Raw genomic sequence first — 19,763 nt, 5'->3', positions numbered from 1 at the left:
TAAGATAACATGAATTGAATCTTATATAAAAATAAATAAATAATTATTTAAAGTTGAATTTTATAAATAAGAATGGAAGTAGTATTATTTTAGAAGTATTTTAGTTTTTTTTTAATATCATGTACTTCTGTAATTATTACTTTAAAGATTATTCATTAGTTTTATTTCATTTTATTATTATTTCTATTTTGTTTATCTTTTATTGTCAATTTTTATTATTTTATTGATAGATTTGTCAACCTCTAAATCTATTCAAATATAATTAAATCATTTCCGTTCAAATTATCATATTTTTTTTCTTAAAAAAAAACTTGAATCAACTCAAACCAATTAATATCGATGAATTTAAATCTAAATGATCTATATATAATATGGTTACTACCTCACCGTGATCCGTTTATTGGCGCCCTCCACCAACAAATTTTGGTAAACTAAATAGTGATGGGATTGTGTTTCATACAACAACTGTAACTACATGTGTTGAAGTTGTTCGTGATTATAAGGATGAATTTGTTCAATTCTATAGTAGAACAATAGCTTTCTGTTCTAGTTTGGAGGCAAAGTTATGACCATCGTTCATGGGATGATAATGGTCACAAATGATTGTTCAAAGGATATTCAATTTCATGAGTTAGTGTCAGAGATTACCTTCCTCAGCCAAGAGTTTGAGATTTTTTTTTTTTTAATCATGTTAAAACATGCGTTATACTTACAATCAGAATGTTGTTGTTGTTTTTTGTTTTTGGTTTTTGGTTTTTTTTTATTTTTATCTATTCCTATTTTTGCTTTGAACCTCCTTATGGAGGATGGCATTGTAATAACCTCTCAATTTATTTATAATTAGTTTGTTGGTCTAGGGTGTTTTGCCCGGTCCACTCAAAAAAAAAACCTCAAGCTCACCTTCACCTTTTCATTTCTCGTTTCTTCCCATTTTGCATCATGCTGTTTAATTAGGGTGTGAATATTATTTATTTATTTGGTATTTTTGTTTGAATATAATAGTAATTCATTGTGAATTATTTTGTGTTAGCAGACTAATTTGCTCTATTAATTTGTATAATTCCGAAAAATAATGATATGTATACAATAATTCTACAAACCAAGATAGAGAAAGACAAAATTAAAATACAATAAATAATGAGATAGAGAGAAAAAGACATACTATTTTATTGAGAATAAGACTCTCAATACAAGTAAGAATCAAATAAAAAATATGGTGACTAAAAACTTAATACAATTAGTTTGTCTCCTAGTGAAACCAATTACATGACTTTGATTATAGTATATTCTAAGTTAGTGCCTCAACTATAAAACAATTTTTTTTATTCTTCTTTATTAAAAAAATAATCAACTTATTAATCCTTATCGTGCACTAAAAGATGGCAAATTAAATACTATAAATGAACTACTTTTATATTACACAATTAAAACAATCATTATTAAATTTGAGAGATGAGAGATAATTTAATATAAATTTAAGATTAAAAAAAATATGTAGGCCTTAAATACTTGATTACGAGCATCTCAAAAAAGGAAGAGTGATTGACAAATAATAAAGAGGCATTATGAAAAGCATAATTGCCTTGTTTGCATCGAATCGAAACTAATTTGTAAGAAAGAAAAGACAGGAGGAGATGAACAACAGAACAAGTATTGGATGACAGAATTTGAGTGAGATGCCAAGTGGCGATTGGAAAGTGATAATAACTGTCACAGAGAAGTTTGATAATGATAACCCACACAACACAAGAATGAAGTTGCGTTTTATTCCAAACACCCTCTATTCCTTGCCTTTGCCTTCCCTATTTATCAAACTTCCCATCTCACTTTCATTCTCTCATCACCAAACCCAAACCATTTCTTCAGGTTCTCTCTCTCTCTCTCTCTCTACACTTTTTTGTCTTTCTTTATTTAGTTTATGAATTAGTGCCTCACTTGTTTCATTCATCTAACAAGGGTCTTCTAAAATTTGTGTTCTTGGTGTGACGCGCAGGAACAAGGAGTTTAGTTTTTCGTGTGCAAAGCATTGATAATAGTTATTTGATGGCTTCACAAAAGGAATTCCCGGAACTGAACACAAATCTTTACCCGCAAATAGAACCCTATGGTACTGGTTTTTTGAAGGTTTCAGATCTTCACACAATCTACTGGGAGCAATCGGGAAACCCCAGTGGCCATGTGAGTACCAATTGTCAATCACCCCCCACAATGGCTTCAATTTTTGGTTTTTATATCTCTTTTACTTTTCTAAGTTTTTAAGCTATGCAATAGGCTTTATATTTGTATGTTGGTTGATCAAGACTGGAATGGGAGGCAACGGGTTATTTTTTAGTGGTTCTATGTAGATTGTTTATTGATGCAACTGAATGAACTGTAATGTTAAATTGATCCTTTTAGCCTCATGTAATCAACTTCCACTCTCTGTAGTTCATGTTCACATTAACCTTTGTGTTATTGGGAATTTGTGAGATATTTGTGGGTTCCTTAATAATCCTAAGAGCTTGGTAAAATATATCCAATTCCATTACCATGTAATATAGAATAGAAAGTCAAAAAGAGGAAAAGGAAAATTGGAAGTCATTGTGGTCTGACGGTAGGTTTTGCCTGTTGTAGTTATACATGCATGTGTGGTTGGATCTAAGCATTTTTCTTCCTTTATGTAATCTAGATTCTATGCATAGAAGCTTTGGTTATTTGAATTTATTTAACTTTTTTAAGAGGGGAAAATTTAAATAAAGAAAAAAAATGATTCATCATTTCCTAAGCATTTTTCTGGCAGCCGGTTGTCTTCATTCATGGGGGCCCTGGAGGGGGAACTTCCCCAAGCAACCGGAGATTTTTTGATCCCGACTTTTACCGAATCATTCTATTCGATCAGGTTAGTTTCTGAACTGGAATTCAATAATGGTCTCCCTAGCTTTTGTGAAATGATAATTATTCTCTTTATCAGCGAGGTGCAGGGAAAAGCACACCCCATGCTTGCTTAGAGCAAAACACCACGTGGGACCTCATTGATGACATTGAAAAGCTAAGAGAACACTTGGAGATTCCAGAATGGCAGGTCATTTTTCACCACTGATTGTGTTTACCATTATACGTATTCTGATTCTTATATGATAGGATATGAGCTTTTGCTCCATATAATATGCAGGTATTTGGTGGATCATGGGGAAGCACACTTGCCCTTGCATACAGCCAATCTCATCCAGACAAGGTGTATAACTTTGTTTCTTATTTGATTAGTTTATTTTTTACTATATCAAAATAATGTCTCTTACTCTCTTTTTTCCATGATATGTTGTTGTTCACTTTTTAAAATATTCGATCATTTTGTTACAAGGTTACTGGCATGATCCTTAGGGGAATTTTCCTCTTAAGGAAGAAAGAGATTGATTGGTTTTATGAGGGTGGCGCTGCTGCTATATTTCCTGATGGTATAAAACTGTCCTTTTATCTGTTTTTCTGGTGAATTCAGTTTGAACATTTTCCATACATACATAATCAGGTTTCCTTTTGATGACTTGAAGAGGTTTTGGCTTATTTGATACATGGAATTTTATCTCAGCTTTTGGTTATGGATGTTTTTTTGCATGTGGGAACTAAAATTGTTTCCAATGGGAATGAAATGAGAAGCAATATTTATGATCGCTTGATTTTATTTTATATTTTTTTAATTAGGTGTTTTTCATTGTAGCTTTACATAATCTCATATTTGATTTGATTGTGATATCTGACTTTCTGCTCATTAAAATTCTGACTTTTAAGTGGTTAATATTTGTGTGTTTTGTCTCATGTCAGCTTGGGAGCCCTTTAGAGATCTCATTCCAGAAAGTGAGAGAGGATGCTTCATTGATGCCTATAAGAAGAGATTAAATTCTGATGATATCAACACTCAGGTTAGTGTCTGTCTGGTTTTCTCAGCTTTCCTTTTACCTTTTCCACCCATAATCATAACAAATATTAGTTTGGTTTCAGAGCTACTGTTCCATCTTTTTGTCCCGATTCTTAGAATTTAGTACACAGAGTTGAAGATAGTTGAACCAGTATAGAAGTCTATCATCAACCATACCAACTAAGCCTCCTTTCTGAAATCAGGAAGAACGAGCTTATCTATGAGTTTGTTGCCTGACTGGGTTATCTATAATATTTTCTTGTGTATATTGAGAAGTTGAGTGCCATTTTACACATGGGGTTTTCTATTTAACTAAGGGGGTTGAGGGATTAGTCTCTTTATTAATTGTAAAAAAAGTGGAAGTCCTGAATTTTTCTTTTCATTTCCCTTTGTCTATATCCTGCCAAGATATTTTTTACTTTGGTTGTTATCCTTGCAAAAGAGATCAACCCTTTTCTAAAAGAGCACTTTTTTAAATATGATTTATGAATGAGTTCAGAATTTCTGTTGTTCACTTACCAATGTCTTTGTTCTTAGTATGCAGCTGCTAGAGCATGGACCAAATGGGAAATGATGACTGCTCATCTTCTTCCAAATGAAGATAATATCAAAAAAGGGGATGATGATTACTTTTCATTGGTAAGCTCAACAAGTGAAGACTAACATGAATTTTGGCCGGAAAATGTTTGATAATCACTTTTGAAATTCTATAACAATATATTGTGTAAGTTCCAGAATTTGTAATGCTTAAATTCCCAAAATCTGTCAATTTTGCTGTATGGTTGAGAATGATATGGCATTGCTTGTGCAAAACTTTGATTCAAATGGAATTGTTATAAGATAATATATGACAGTTATATGGTTACTTTTGTGTTTTCTAAAATTTGAAGTGCACAGACTGTACAAATCTCCGTTGCATTTAGATATTGGTATTTTTTGGGGGGTGTTCTTGAATTCTGTTATTGTTTGTGGAAAATCTTTTCTCCCTTATAGAGAAATAGTTAAATCTTTGATCTCTAAAATGAGGAAAAGAAGTGGCCAAACGGGTTGTTTTGTATCCTGAGCCTGAGCACCGTGCTTCTATATCTTAATGCTTATTTGTTCAGAGCCCTTCAAGTACCATCTTTTTTTAGCCATTTTGAACTTGTAGTCTGTCATATTAAAATTTGTAAAGTTAGACAATCCCAAGTCAAGTACAGTTTACTTAAATAAAGAAAAGAATGCATACATAAAACAAGTATATAATATTTTCCCTTAATTTAGGATTTGATTTATGATTTTATCTTTAAAGTTGCATTGATTTTATGATTGTATATGATTGAGATTCTTTAAGTTGCATTGATGAGTGATGACAAATACTTATATTTTTCCATCAGGCATTTGCAAGGATTGAAAACCACTATTTTGTGAATAAGGGATTCTTCCCCTCTGATTCATTCCTGTTGGACAGAATTGATAAAATAAGGCATATCAACACCACAATCGTGCAGGTAAATAACTTTGTAGTGCATCCTTTGCAATATAAACTCTAATGTTCTTCAATCTTAACTTTGTAGGGAAGATATGATGTTTGCTGTCCTATGATGTCAGCCTGGGATCTTCATAAAGCTTGGCCAGAGGCAGATTTTAAGGTGAGACTAGAATATTGCTTTTGATCATTTGTCTTGCTTACGCTTGTTTTTTTCTGCATGATATGATAATTATCTATGATAATCTTTAAAGTCTCATTTTCTACAATTTTGGTTCTTCTTATCAAGAAATTCATACAAGCAGTTAAACAAAAAAAAGTTTTTCCGGATGATCTAGGCCAAAACTTGGTCAAGTTACTGAATCATACGTTGAAACAGGTTGTTCCAGATGCAGGACATTCAGCCAATGAACCAGGCATAACTGCTGAACTTGTGGCTGCAAACGAGAAATTAAAAAACATAATCAAGAACAAAGGGGACTGAAGTGAGTGGACCAGCAAAGAAGAAAAACGGCTGCACTTGGGCGACAGACTAAAATCAAATGGTCCAACATTTATCTATGACCAGTTTGTTGTCTTACAAGCAAAATATTGCAAGTGGTCATGCATTTCAATAGACTGACTATATATACCCATGTAAACTCAAAGCTTGTCTTCTTCATTGTCATAATAAAAACACCAGGTTAAACCATATTTATTGCTTGCAATAAGTTTTGCTCAGTTTTTCTAATTTTTCTTAATCTCTTAACTCGCATGATTATCCAATAAATAAATTTAGTACCAAATAATGTTGTACACCAAAAAGCAATCATCTTATTACACAAATTAAAACTTAAGCCGATAAAGTCTAGTAGTACAAATGATTCGCGGCATGTTTGCTTTTGCATTCAATTGAAACAGATATACATCTAATGGAAGCTATTGTTGCATATTTTAGATGTGGTGAGAGAATTTGATCCACTAAATTGGTTTCAAAGATGCGCTTAAAAAGTTTTATTCATGATTGTCATAATTATGTGTGGTGAGTATTTGATCCACCTTACTAAATTGATTTCAAACATGTGCTTAAAAAGTTCTCTTCATGATTATTTTTTTGTAAACGTTTTTTTTTTTGGGTAAACTCTTCATGATTGTTTTAATGAAAGTGTTTGTGTATTTTAGAGATGTGATGAGAAAGTATCTGATCCACATTACTAAAATGGTTCAAACAAGCACTTACAAAGTTCTCTTAATAAAAAAAACACGCTACAATAACCAAATTTCATGCATACAAATACAAATCAAAAAGTTCTCTTCATTGTCATAGTAAAAATGCCACGTTAACCAAATTATACATTTACAAATAAAAAAATAATCAAATCAAACAGAAGCCAATACAGTCTAGACAAAACTAGCAAGTTACATACAACAACACACCTTATTATACATGATCGATTTTACCAAAGCCGCTAAAAATTCAATGATGATATTGAACAACCGTCCTCCCGGCCCCCTTAAAAAAATAATAAAAAATAAAAATGAAATTAAACAATAGAGCTCCTAAGTGAGTTTCCTTGTGGTGCATCCCTTTGGCACATGTAGACTCTGAAATTTTGGTTCCTTGGGAACAGTTAAGGCCCTCCTTCCCCGTGAGCAAGGCCTATTATGAGTGGAACCCGTAGTTTTACTTGTAAGTGGTGATGAACCTGTCTTTGCTGCTTCTTTTGGCTTTTCAATAATAACACTAAGTTTTGTTGCAATGACAACTTTTTCCTTCTTCCTTGCCAAGGCACTGCAAAATAGACATTTCCATTATAATCAAAGATACTCAATGCAAAGACAATATGTTTGTGACAATCTGATTATTACTTACCTTCGAGGCCTTATAATTTTAGGCTGCATCATTTGGGATTTTCTTTTTAGAGTGTCTTTCTCATCAACCGGTTTCTGAAGTTTAGAACAAGGAGGATTTCTATGAGGTGTTGTAGCAGATAATTTGCGTTGCACCTTGCAGTTGGAGTTGTCACTTTGAATGCTCCCCTACATAACGTTTTGGGAAGTTTTAGCCACTGTCTCTAAAATGCACTTTAAGGAGCAATATTTATAGGTGATAGTGAACTTACAGATTGGTTTTCTTGTGTTGTTTGGTTTGTTTTCTCATCACAGCTGCTATAATTATCAGTGTCTTGTTCACTTTTTGTGGAACAAGTTTCACTTTTCTGAAAGTAAAATAGCAAAATGTTAGATATTCGATGCCAATAAATAGAAGTAAAAATTGAGGTTCACAATGGAACTGAACTCACTCGGTTTGCATTGTGATGTTTCCTCATAGCCTTGCCACTACCTTTAACTGTGGTTTCTTTCAAAGGCGAGGGAATTTTTCTATCCAGGTTAGCTTCTTTAAGAATTCCCCTTTCCTGCAGCATAAAAAGAAATAACAAGAATCTTACACTTAATTAAAACAACTTGTTTCTAAAGCAAATAAACCATCTAAAACAGGATCCTTGATCCCTTACTTACATCAGTTCTCAACTTAAACGGCTTAGGATTTGTGGTCTTTAATTTTCTGTACTTTATTACTTGAGAAACAGTTGAGGTCGATGTAGATTTCTGTTTCAAGAGGAAAAAAAGAATAAATATTATAGTGAAATCATTGAAGCAGGTGGGACTGAATGTAACATTAATCTAAAGTAGACCAAACCTTATGTGTTTTTCTTGAATCCTCATGGTTGCTCCCAAGCATAGCCTTTTGCCGGTTATCATTATTAGTATTCGTCACTCTGCAGCCACCAACAAATTATTGATTTCATGAGGTTTAACGAACACAGGACAGACAGACATTTTGAGAGAAATCAAATTCCTTACATGTTTTCATGAGGGGCTGAAGCATTTTCCCTGTCAACATTCTCAATGAATTGCGTCTCATTTTCTTTGTCATCAGAAGCCAATGAATTTTCTTCAGCCTTTCTCTTCCTGACTGACGAAACTTTTCCCTTATCTGAAACTGATTTCCCACTCTCTTCATTTTCACTCCTTTCTGTACTCTTGTTCTCTTCATTTTTGCAACTAGACAGTAAGGTAATGTCATCTCTAGAAGCTTCTTTCAAAACTAGAACTGAACTCTCTCCTCTTGTTGCTTCTTGGGATTTTTCATCTCCAAGAGAAAGTTCACTCCCATTTCCTGAAGTTGATTCATGGCATCTTTCTAGTGAGGCACACCTTGATTTCTCATCCATCTCCATATCACTAGAGTCATTCTCACTATTCACAGTAACCTGGCGTTTCTGCATGCCTTCTTTTTTCACTTTCTTCTCTTTCAAACTTGTCGCAGTGTTAGTTTCCGGTTCCTTGCGATTATTAGAATACAAGGAATCAAACACACGGCTTTTAACCTCTCGCCCCTTCAATTGCTTTTTGGAGTTAGTCACTGACAAGTTGCTACTTCCTTCTCCATTCTTCTTCACTCCATTGAGTTCAAGCTTCTTCATTGCTGAACACAGTGCTCTCATTGGTGTTTTCAATTCTATAGAACTCTTGATCTTCACCACCTTCTTAGGTGAGTGAAAAACAAGAGCCTTAGCCACCACTTTGCTCTTAGGCACACCGACAGTCAAGGCTTTCTTGCTCTGAACACTTCTAAATTGTTCCACGTTGGAAATCTTCTTCTGATGATTCCTCGGAGTAGTCAAGGCCTTGGTCACCGAAGGTGGTTGTTTCACCCTAGCATTCGGGGTTGCTGCAACCTTGGGAAGGGGTTTCTTTCTCACATTGTTGTCGGTCATCTTGTGTGACAGCGAGGAAATATAGTTCATCCTTGACACCCTTGACTTTGCAGGAGCTGTTTGGGGACACTTCAAATTTGCACTGAGAAACAACAAAAGTGCACTCAATAAAAAATAAAATAAAATAAATGAATAAAACTACTCGTTTAACATCAAATACAAACTTTTGGAGAAATTTGTCTCACTTAACTTCCCAAAAAGCCAATTTTAGTATATGCGTAAGCTTATAAAATAGTATATTTCATTTTTCTTCTTATGTTTTTTTCTTAAGTGCTTAAGATGAAGTTTATGCAAACAACAAACAGGGTCAAACTTAAATAGCTCAGTGTTCGCGAAAGTTTTAAAATAACCTTCAACAATGATCACAGAAATTGTTCTTGAAGGTTCTAAAAAACGGTTCACAACTGTAATTGCAACCGCATTAATCATATTTGTTCTCAATTTCCTACAATATCAAGGATGAAAAGGAAAGAGTGTAACTACAATTTAAAACATTCACTTCTTGCCATAAAAAGGTCTTACATGGTACCACAATTAAAAAATAAACATCATTAATCTAAAGTGAGTGCTAATACTAGTTACCTTGCTTCTCTTCTATTCAAAGCTTTTCTGAGTCGTACATTGGGACTTCTAGCAGCCATAACCTGAAATCCAACATCCACGTGTCATCATATTCATGTCCATAAGGGGAGAGAGTGAAACCGAGTTGAAGAAAAAAAGTAAAGCGCACCCGAAGAACAAAGTTGTTGTAAATAGCCTCCGAGTCCAATTCTTGCTCGTGCTTTTGGTCACATCCTATTGGAAAATGTCACATAATTCATATAACGAAGCTGAAAAAGAGCGAAGACTTGAAAGAAGATGTGAAATGTGTGAACTACGAAGGGAAAAATACCAACGCGGAAGCAGAACCAGTGTCGGTCATCGTCGGGGCGGCGAGAATCGGGTGCGGTGAGGTCCACGAACTTGGGCGCTTCCATGTTCTCGTAGAAGTCATCGTCTACTTCTATTTCTTCTTCTTCGATTATTGGCAAACACCGAGTTTCCGCCATAACCTCTTTTCTTAGGAGCGGAGCGTGTTGCTTTTGTTTTTGTTTTTTGCTTTGGTCGCGCAGGCGATGTCGTATTGTGATAACGTAAGAAGACATTTTTAAAACGAAATCTTCGGTAGTAACTAGCCGTTACGATTCCGACAGCCTGGTAAGAGGGAAACGGCATGGAAGGGGTGTTTTCGTCATTGCGCTTTTTTCTTTCCGTCATTGGATTGGATTCGATCTGAACCCTCTATGGCCCAAAAGCCCACTTGTAGCCCATTTGTTTGAGTCTTATGCACCTTCAATGTTGATTATTTACTGCATCTTTGATTTGGTTCTCCTCTCCAAAATGAAACTACTTGAGATAGTTTCTCCATCAATGATGTGATTTTGCTGTTGAACGTGGATGTTTAATATGAAATCATACATACACTTCATCTATGCTAATAATTTATAAGGAAATAATCACACTTTGTGTCTATTTTAATCTCAATTTAAATATATTTTTAATACTTTAATTTTAGAAAAAATTATTTTGATTCCTTAAATTCAAAATTGTTATTTTTAGTTTTTGTAATTTCAAAAAATTTTATTGTAGTTCTCATACTCAAATTTTGTTAAAAAATTTGTCAAATATTGTTGCATAAAATTTATTTATTATTGTTTTTATTAATGAATATATTATATTAAACTCAACTGATATTATATAACTAACTCATTCTGTCATTTTATTTGTCACTTTTAGATATGTTATTGATGTCTCAAGAGACAAACAATATTTTTGAAAAATATAGGAACTAAAAATAATTGTTTTAAATTTGAAAGACTAAAAACAAATTTACTCTAAATTTAAGATATTAAAAACATATTTAAACCTTTTATCTTTCTTATTTTACCTATAATAATTACATAGAATCTCTAATAATTGCACAAGAGAAATGCTTGTGACATTTACTCTAACACACTTTACTACCAAAATATTAATTATTGATTGAAAATCATAAAGGTTATTAAGTTCTACTACTAAATCAAGAGATACTCATTAAATAAAATGTGGGATACACAAAATATGTGATTTCCGACAAATCTTAACCAATAAAATGGAGTGTTCGGAAGAGCATTACAGAGAGTGTTACTTACACTCTTCAACTATACTTACTGCATAGCCAAAAACTAAATTACATACATTAGACTTAAGGTTTATTGGTAACTAATATCATGTAGATACATGTTATATACAAAATATAGTATTAAGTGCAAAATAAACCTCAACAACGATCAATGTTTATTTAAGACCTAACTACATCAAAGTAGCCATCAACAAAAACTAGCCATCTTCAGCATGACTCACCACCAATTGCATTAGTCATTTTGTTAATCATGTCCTACTCTTATGCTAAGTATAATCATTATAATTTTCACCACAAGAAAAATACAAGGTAAGCTTGTGAAAAAATTCAACATATAATCAAAATTAAGTATCTTTTAGCAGTACAACACAATTAACACATAAACCACACCACCACATTAAAATACAACAACTCACAACATGGTAACAATCTTAGAATAATAACATAATCAACTTCAGTACATTCAACACAACAACACATTTAATACATCTAATACATCGTTACGTATATCAATTATGAAGATCTCCTATAACATAAGGTGAGCAATTTAAGTGACTAGACCCTACTGAATCACAACGTGTGACCTATTTCAACTAGGTCAGCTAACAACTCAATTTGATTTCTCAGGTTTGCCACTTAAATTATAAAGTTTAGTATTACTATTAGGATAGAACAGTTTGGATATAAGTCTACCATGACAATGACATTAGTTTGCATCACTTAGCCACCTATGAGATTAGCCTACTAACTACCCTTCTAGTATTATGCTCTTCTAATACTAGGTAAGGGACTAAGTCCCTAATTTAGTACTTTACTCAACTGGTTGTTGTATACATGTGTACCTTGACTTGCCCACACACAAATACCACATAAAACTTAGAGGAGACAACGTACAACTTACCATTCAACAGTCAATTCACATACTGAAGGTTTTTCAACACTTGAACTCTCGGAGCACCGCATCTTATATTTGTATGATGGGGTATTTAATTTTCAAAGTCATCACTTATTTTTTTCTAATTTTTATGTATCTTAAATAGGACATGTATCTCAACCACATGCCTAACATCTTAAAAATGTGACAACTTTAAACAACTCAACACGTGCTGCTTTACAACTCTATATTCTATTAACTCACAACTTACCTCACATAGGTTTTCTATCATGCATCATCCATACAAGTCATTCATCAACATTCAACTATTAAAACAATTTGAACAACAACTTTAGATCATGTAACTCATGCTCGCGTCACTCACTGAACGCTTAACATCATTAAGATAAAGAGCTCTTTATCTTGTCCACACCTGATGCAACATCATCCATACCCACCTTGACTAAGATAAAGAGTCTAGAAGTACCTATCTAGTTCATATCCCAATTCAATAAATAAAAATTATATTTTTCAATAAAGTAATTAAATTTTTTATTAATCATATTTACTTCCAAAACTCAATACTTATCCACAAGTCATACACATGACTATAAATTTAGTTTTTATACATATAAATCTTTGTCTCATCTCACGAAAAAGTAAAAATTATAAAGAAGGTGAAAAAAAAAATGTGAAATATTCATAAAAATGTATATAAATTATTTGAATAATCTCACATTCTTAAAGTTGTTATTCTTTCTCTTGATAAATGAAAGTTAAAAACAATTTTTTTCACTAATAAAGGACAATGAAATGATGAGATTAAAATAGTTAAAGTATAATATTATAATCATGCTTAGGTGTTATAATTTTTATTGTTGAACATTTTACATTCTTTTATCATATTAAATAATTTAATCTCTTTTATATTTCAAATTATATTTATTTATACATTTTTTATACAATTTATTTATGTTTATATAATAATATTATATATATATATATATATATATATATATATTATATTAACGTAGCTGTAGGGTAGATTTTAACAAGTCGTGTATCTCGTAGTCCTACATGTATCTAGGAATGGCAATGAGGCAGGGCGGGTACGGGTTTCATGATACCCATCCCCGTCCCCGCAAGTTAAACTCATCTCCATCCCCGTCTCCATACCCGTCGGGTATAGATTTTCATTCCCATTCCCGTCCCCGTTGAGTATCGGGTATACCCGTACTCGTACCCGTACCCGCCAATTTTATTTTTTTTTTGTAAAAAGAATGATATTTTTAAATTATTTTTTTATTATATTATAATTATAATTAAGTTATTTCTTTATCTCATATTATAATAAATAATTACACATAAAAAAATATTAAATTTTTTTAATATAATTAAATTAAAAATGAATATTAAATTAAAAATGAGAACGGGGACGGGTATGAGTACGGATACGGGGCGGGTAAGTACATACATGTACTCGTACCCGTACCCGATTTAATATATCGAGTTTTACCCGTACCCGTACCCGGTCAAACCGGGTATTCCCCGTCAAAGTCGGGACGGGTTCAGTTATTACCCGCGGGTACGGGTATATTTGCCATCCCTACATGTATCCATGCAACATAGATAGCAATCTTTAATCGAAACATGCCTTTTGCAAATATCTTGTGTACTAGTAAGGCCATTCGGCCACCATGTGACCGAGGCCCAATCGGCACCTGAACGGTCGAACCAGGTGGCCGATATCCAATCGGCACCTAAATGGCCGAACCAGGTAGCCGACGGCTAATCGGCCACTGAAGACTAAACTCAGATCATTAATCAAGAGTTAAAGATTACCCCTAATCAAGAGTTAAGTGTTAATCACACCAATAAATCGATTAGAGACGTATTACCTAATATGATAATCCTGTCACAGGGTCCAGGGCAGTCAGGGCCCATAAATGCCAGTATAAATAACTCACATTACGAGGTAACATCACTGTTCATTAATTACTATCGATATCTGTGTTTGTCCTGACTTGAGCGTCGGAGTACCTTTTGCAGGTGCCCTTCCCCTCACCGGAATATTCCATCGGAATTCTCGTTCGGCCTTCAAAATACGAGAAGATCCCTAGTGTGCCCTTCAGACAGGTACATCTTGAATCATTCTACACCCTGCGCAAGGTTTAACATAAAAAACCCAAAACAACTAATATCTGTTCAGATAAATTCCTTCATATAAGTAAGAAGAAAAAATAAATAGAAGTTTTTCCGCAAGTTAAAATTGTTCTCTCGTATCAACACTACTTACGAAGAAATGACGTAATTGCTTAAGCTCTTTTAAACATTTGTTTTAGCCTATGTCATATTAATTGTTTGTGTATGCATCCAGTGGCATATATCTACAATATAAACACATTAGCTGGGGCATTATACCAGGTGTTTTGTGCATCTCCATGACCCAGTTAGTGAGGAAATGTGGCAAGCATGTTTTGATTATTTAAGTCTCTGGAGGTGTTTTCACATGAGATATTGGACCTCTGGTCTAAATCCTCATCCATTAAGCTTCCTTCTCCAAAATGCATGTGGATTGGTGCAAGATTGATTTCCATGAGTGTTTCACTATCTTTGCTGCAACGTTATCTGCCTGAGTAGAGTTTTGAAAGACAATTAAAGCTTACTATAATATAAAAATACTTGTAGTAAGGACTTTTTGTTTTATTGTTTTAATGTACCTTCAAGTTTTGATTAATTGAGTACGTAAATATTGTGGTCATACAAGAGTTACTCCCAGATATTAGCTAATGGTGCAATTAAATTTAATTATGATTTTGAATCAATTTTGTTCTTAACATTTCAGGTTGCTTCTGCTATCATTTTTCCCATTATCATCAAGGCTGAAGGAATTAATATTTAGACAGATGTTCTTCCCGGTAAATATGCCAGCAAATTACAGAACACCTCCTACCAATTCGCATACTAAATACACATCTTGGAAGGAAAAGGCATGAATATGTTTCTTTGTAACAGTGATTAATCCAACAAAAATGAATTTTAGTGTATTTGGGAAAAAGTTGTATCGTACGTGATCCATGTTTAACGTAACATACAGTATCATGCTTCAACTACCTAATAATTTCAGATTAGTATATCATTGATGTATGCCTTATCACTTGAAACGGCAAATAAAATAATGTAAAATTTAAGATGGCACTGAGTAGAATGAATAGTGTGATAAATGCAATGGTCACATTTTTTTTTTCATATCCTTTTTATTAAAATAATATTCTAAACACAATGAAAAATTTCATTATGAATATTTTTTCATTAAATAAAACAGAATTTTTAGTTAAAAAATGAACTAGAAAAAGTTAGTGGCCGGAAATATGGGCTAAACGACTAATTTGGTGTAGTTTTACAAACTAATTACTAAAATGGGGTTGTTTTGAAACATATTACACCTTTGGGGCTGTTTTGTACGGTGTCGCTATGGGCCATAGCGACACCAATGACACGTGGCAATTTTTTTTTTTAGGCTCGATTGGGCTGGACCAGTGTCGCTGTAGGCTTGCCCATCACGCAAAAGTGGCGCTGTGGCTCACAGCGCCCCCTTTTTATATATTTTTTATTTCTTTATTAAATTATTTTTTACATTATTTGCTCAAGAGGCGCTGTGGCCCAGCACGCCTGAGTGGCGCTGTGGCTCACAGCGCCCCCTTTTTATATATTTTTTTTTCTTTATTAAATTATTTTGCTCAAGAGGCGCTGTGGCTCAGCACGCCTGAGTGGCGCTGTGGCTCACAGCACCCCCTTTTTATATATATTTTTTTTCTTTATTAAATTATTTTTTACATTATTTGCTCAAGAGGCGCTGTGGCCCAGCACGCCTGAGTGGCGCTGTGGCTCACAGCGCCCCATTTTTTTTTTTTTTTTTTCGTTTTGTAAATAATTTTTTAACATTATTTGTTTTGCAGGGGCTGTCGCCCAGCACCTAAGTGGCGCTGTGGCTAACAGCGCCCCACGTTTTTTATTTTTTTCGGTTAAAATTTTTTTTTACATGATCTGATGCAGAGGGGGCAAGTGGCACTGTGACTCACAGCGCCCCATGTAGTGGCGCTGTGACTCACAGCGCCCCATTTTTTTTTTTTTCAATTATTTTTTACATTATAATACTTATTTTTTTAAATGTACATTTTTTCTTCTTTGAAACCTTTTTTTTTCTTTTATCTAATATTTTTTTATAAATTTTTAAGCAAATATTATAATTAAAAAATATTACATATATTTTTATTACAGGCGCTGTGACCCACAGCGACTTGTACACTATATATACCCCCATTCTGAAAAATCACGTCAATATCTCAACTCTATCTCTGCCATAGTATTTTGTTACGGTATTTGTTATTTTTTCAGTAAATCAGTCAGGTTGGTTCTTTACTCCCGTGAAGTTAAGTTTTAAATTGTTATTTATGATTGAAATTTTTTGTTATTTAAATTGTATGTGTTGTACTAATAATTGATTTTTTCTGCAGATATCATGGATCAAATTATAGCTTATATTTACACTGGAAGGATGTATGAAAGTGCAGAAGGTGTAACATTTGAGGGACCAAAAAAAGGGATGTATATTAAACGAGGTTTAACTTTGGATATATTAAAGAGAAGGATTCACAACAAATTTAATCTTAAGTCAAATCAAGTTATATTATCTGTAACTTACAGATTTGTTGTTTCACAGCATGATGAGAACAGATATTCTTCATTGGAATTGAGTGACGATGATGATGTACAATGCATGATAGAAGCTTTTATGAGTCAGAATGTAATGGCAATAATGGAATTACATGCTGAAATAGGTAACTTAGAATCTTCAACAATTTCGTTAGAAAATTTGTCAATTGAACGATCACCGGTGATGACAAGAGACGAAGATGAAGATGACGAAGATGATGAAGACTATCATGTTTCATTGTCATATGAAAGCAATGATGAATCAAATGAAGATGAAATCGATAATTGTGAAGTATCTGATAGTGACGTGGAGTCAGATGCTATTATTGAAAGTCCAATGGTTGAACCTATTTCAATGTATCCATCTACTGAAGGTAACATTTAAAAATTAAATTTGTTAACAATTTGTGTTATTTGTTTAAAAAATATTGTTTAAATTTACATTATTGAATTTAAAATATTTACTATGATTAAATTAGTTGGAAGTCAATTTTGGGGTAATTTACCTCACTACACTAATATCAATTGGAGTCATCCCGATGAAGAAGAAATCCCAGGGATGGATGTGGCTAATAATTGGTCTATTGGCGAAGATTTATATGTTGGATTAGAGTTTGAGAATAAAGATGCAGTAAAAAATGCAGTAAAGCAAAATGCAATGAGAATGCATCAGAGTTTTTATGTTGTTGAATCGAAAACGACAAAGTGGGTTGTTAGATGTCCAAATGCGCATGATGGATGTCCATGGTACATGAGAGCTATTGAGTCAAAGAAATCTGACAAGTGGAAAGTGACTCAATGGGGTGGACGTCATACATGTTTGAACATGTCTTTGTCACAAGATCATAATAAGTTAGATTCTGAGCTAATTGCATCATTTATACAAGGTAAGTTCTCAACTGCAACTTATAATATTATATTAATAATAATTTATATCATTGATTTTGAATATTTAATATGTAGGAATGGTTAACCAAGATCCAGCAATCAAGATTAGCCTTATCCAAGAAAGAATAACATCTCAAACTGGGTTTAAGATATCATATAGGAAGGCTTGGATGGCTAAACAAAAAGCAATTGTTAAAATATTTGGTGATTGGGAAGAATCTTATGCTTTTTTACCCCGGTGGCTTAAATACATGAAGGAAATTGCACCTGGATCCTTTTATGATCTGTGTCATGATGAGTTTTTCGTTGGTAATCGTTGTCACCGTGGTTATCGTCAGTTTCACAGGTTATTTTGGACATTCAAGCCGTGTTGTGATGCATTTGATTATTGTAAACCCCTGATACAAGTTGATGGCACTCATCTGTATGGGAAGTATCGAGGCACACTGCTTATTGCCACAACACAGGATGGTAATAACAATGTTCTTCCTCTGGCATTTGCAGTGGTGGAAGGAGAAACATTACTTGCGTGGTCGTGGTTTTTGGCTCATTTGCGGCTACATGTTACAAATAAACAAGGAATATGCTTAATTTCTGATCGCCATCGTAGCATTAAATCGGCCATTGACAACGAGGCACTTGGTTGGAGACCGCCAAATGCATACCACAAGTACTGCATTAGGCACATTGCAAGTAATTTTAATACTCGATTCAAGGATGGCAAGCTAAAACAACAACTTGTGAAGTTAGGTAAGGAAAATTATTTAAAATTATTCGTAATTTGATTATTCTAATTGTGCCCCATTCATAATTTGTATGCAGGGTATACACCATGTAAACACATTTTTGATCGTAATCTGGAAAAGTTTTGTCAATCTAGCCCTGATGTTCAAAGGTGGATAGCAGGAGTATCAAAAGAAAAATGGAGCATGGCATACGATGCAGATGGTCGGAGATACGGGCACATGACAACAAATTTGTCTGAATGTGTTAATAAAGTTTTAAAGGACTGTAGAAATCTGCCTATCACTGCATTAGTGCGATCGACTTATACCAGGTGCGCTGAGTATTTCAGTACTCGTGGTAGTCGTGCTTTATCTGAAGTTTCATCAGGGAAAGTTTTTGTTTCTAAATTGGTTGAGGCTTTGCAAAAAAATCAAGAAGAGGCTTGTTCCCACCAAGTTTGTAGATATGACATTCAAGCTTCAAAATTTGAGGTTGAAGAGGCATTTGATCCAGTAAGACAAACAGGGGGAAAGAAATGGGTAGTTAATCTAAACGAACGATACTGTCAATGCGGCAAGTTTACAGCATTTCACTATCCTTGTTCTCATGTTATAGCTGCATCTGGTGTCGTTAGCATTGATTACTACCAGTTTATAGATCCAGTTTATACAACTGATTATGTTTTAAAAGCCTATTCTGGTGTTTGGGAACCAATCGGAAATGAAGACTTAATCCCTCCAAGTGATGACGACTGGATACTTGTCCCAGATCCAACATCTGTGCGTGGGAAAGGCCGACCAAAATCAACCAGAATTAGAAACGAAATGGACTGGGTTGAAAGCTCAACGCGAAGACAAAAATGTGGTATATGTAAACAAGAAGGTCACAACAGGCGCAATTGTCCGAGAATATGTAACCGTGATGAATAATGTAGAAATTTTGTTTGCATGATTAGAATTTTATAAAGTTAATGAAATAGTTCATAAATATACAATGTCTATTCATCATCCTCCTCATCCTGCTCATGTTCGTCTTGATGATGACCTACACCTCTAACAGTACCAGGAGTGAGAATGCACCGTCGTCGTCTCTCCCTTGCTGCCCTTTGAGGATTTCTACGAACATTTACTTCATGTGGCTCCGATGGTGGTTGACTAGCCTCGGCAGAAAACTGTGGTCGCAAATCAACCCCTGTAACATCAAATTTAAAAGACAAATTAACATTATTAATAATAAATAAAACAATCAAATAAAAGACCAAATGAATTTAATTTTAT

The 19,763-nt window shown here is 33.7% G+C and overlaps 3 protein-coding genes across 3 annotated transcripts; 2 read left to right on the top strand and 1 right to left on the bottom strand.

Annotated features, from left to right (window-relative positions):
• Window positions 1-1,618: 1,618 nt before the first annotated feature.
• Window positions 1,619-6,053, top strand: PIP (proline iminopeptidase). The gene is made up of 11 exons (XM_020378449.3): window positions 1,619-1,866; window positions 1,994-2,178; window positions 2,780-2,878; window positions 2,951-3,061; window positions 3,152-3,214; window positions 3,341-3,434; window positions 3,799-3,896; window positions 4,430-4,531; window positions 5,269-5,382; window positions 5,449-5,523; window positions 5,740-6,053. The coding sequence occupies exons 1-11, from the start codon at window positions 1,677-1,679 to the stop codon at window positions 5,842-5,844; spliced, it is 1,236 nt and encodes a 411-aa protein (XP_020234038.1). The 5' UTR covers window positions 1,619-1,676; the 3' UTR covers window positions 5,845-6,053.
• A 581-nt stretch (window positions 6,054-6,634) lies between these two features.
• Window positions 6,635-10,255, bottom strand: LOC109814084 (neurofilament heavy protein). Its single transcript, XM_020378427.3, has 10 exons — window positions 10,014-10,255; window positions 9,852-9,916; window positions 9,704-9,765; window positions 8,205-9,203; window positions 8,041-8,119; window positions 7,860-7,949; window positions 7,643-7,756; window positions 7,463-7,558; window positions 7,213-7,379; window positions 6,635-7,131 (listed from the first exon to the last, which is right to left on the bottom strand). Exons 1-10 carry the CDS (start codon window positions 10,168-10,170, stop codon window positions 6,900-6,902), a joined length of 2,061 nt encoding a protein of 686 aa, XP_020234016.2. The 5' UTR covers window positions 10,171-10,255; the 3' UTR covers window positions 6,635-6,899.
• A 7,176-nt stretch (window positions 10,256-17,431) lies between these two features.
• On the top strand, window positions 17,432-19,415 carry LOC145956128 (uncharacterized). Its single transcript, XM_083071694.1, has 3 exons — window positions 17,432-17,759; window positions 17,836-18,510; window positions 18,583-19,415. Exons 1-3 carry the CDS (start codon window positions 17,432-17,434, stop codon window positions 19,413-19,415), a joined length of 1,836 nt encoding a protein of 611 aa, XP_082927820.1.
• Window positions 19,416-19,763: the final 348 nt, after the last annotated feature.

Source organism: Cajanus cajan, chromosome 1 (genome assembly GCF_000230855.2).
Source record: "Cajanus cajan strain Asha chromosome 1, NIPB_CcT2T_4, whole genome shotgun sequence".
NCBI classification, from domain to species: domain Eukaryota; kingdom Viridiplantae; phylum Streptophyta; class Magnoliopsida; order Fabales; family Fabaceae; genus Cajanus; species Cajanus cajan.
This window is presented reverse-complemented; position numbering and strand designations above follow the sequence as displayed.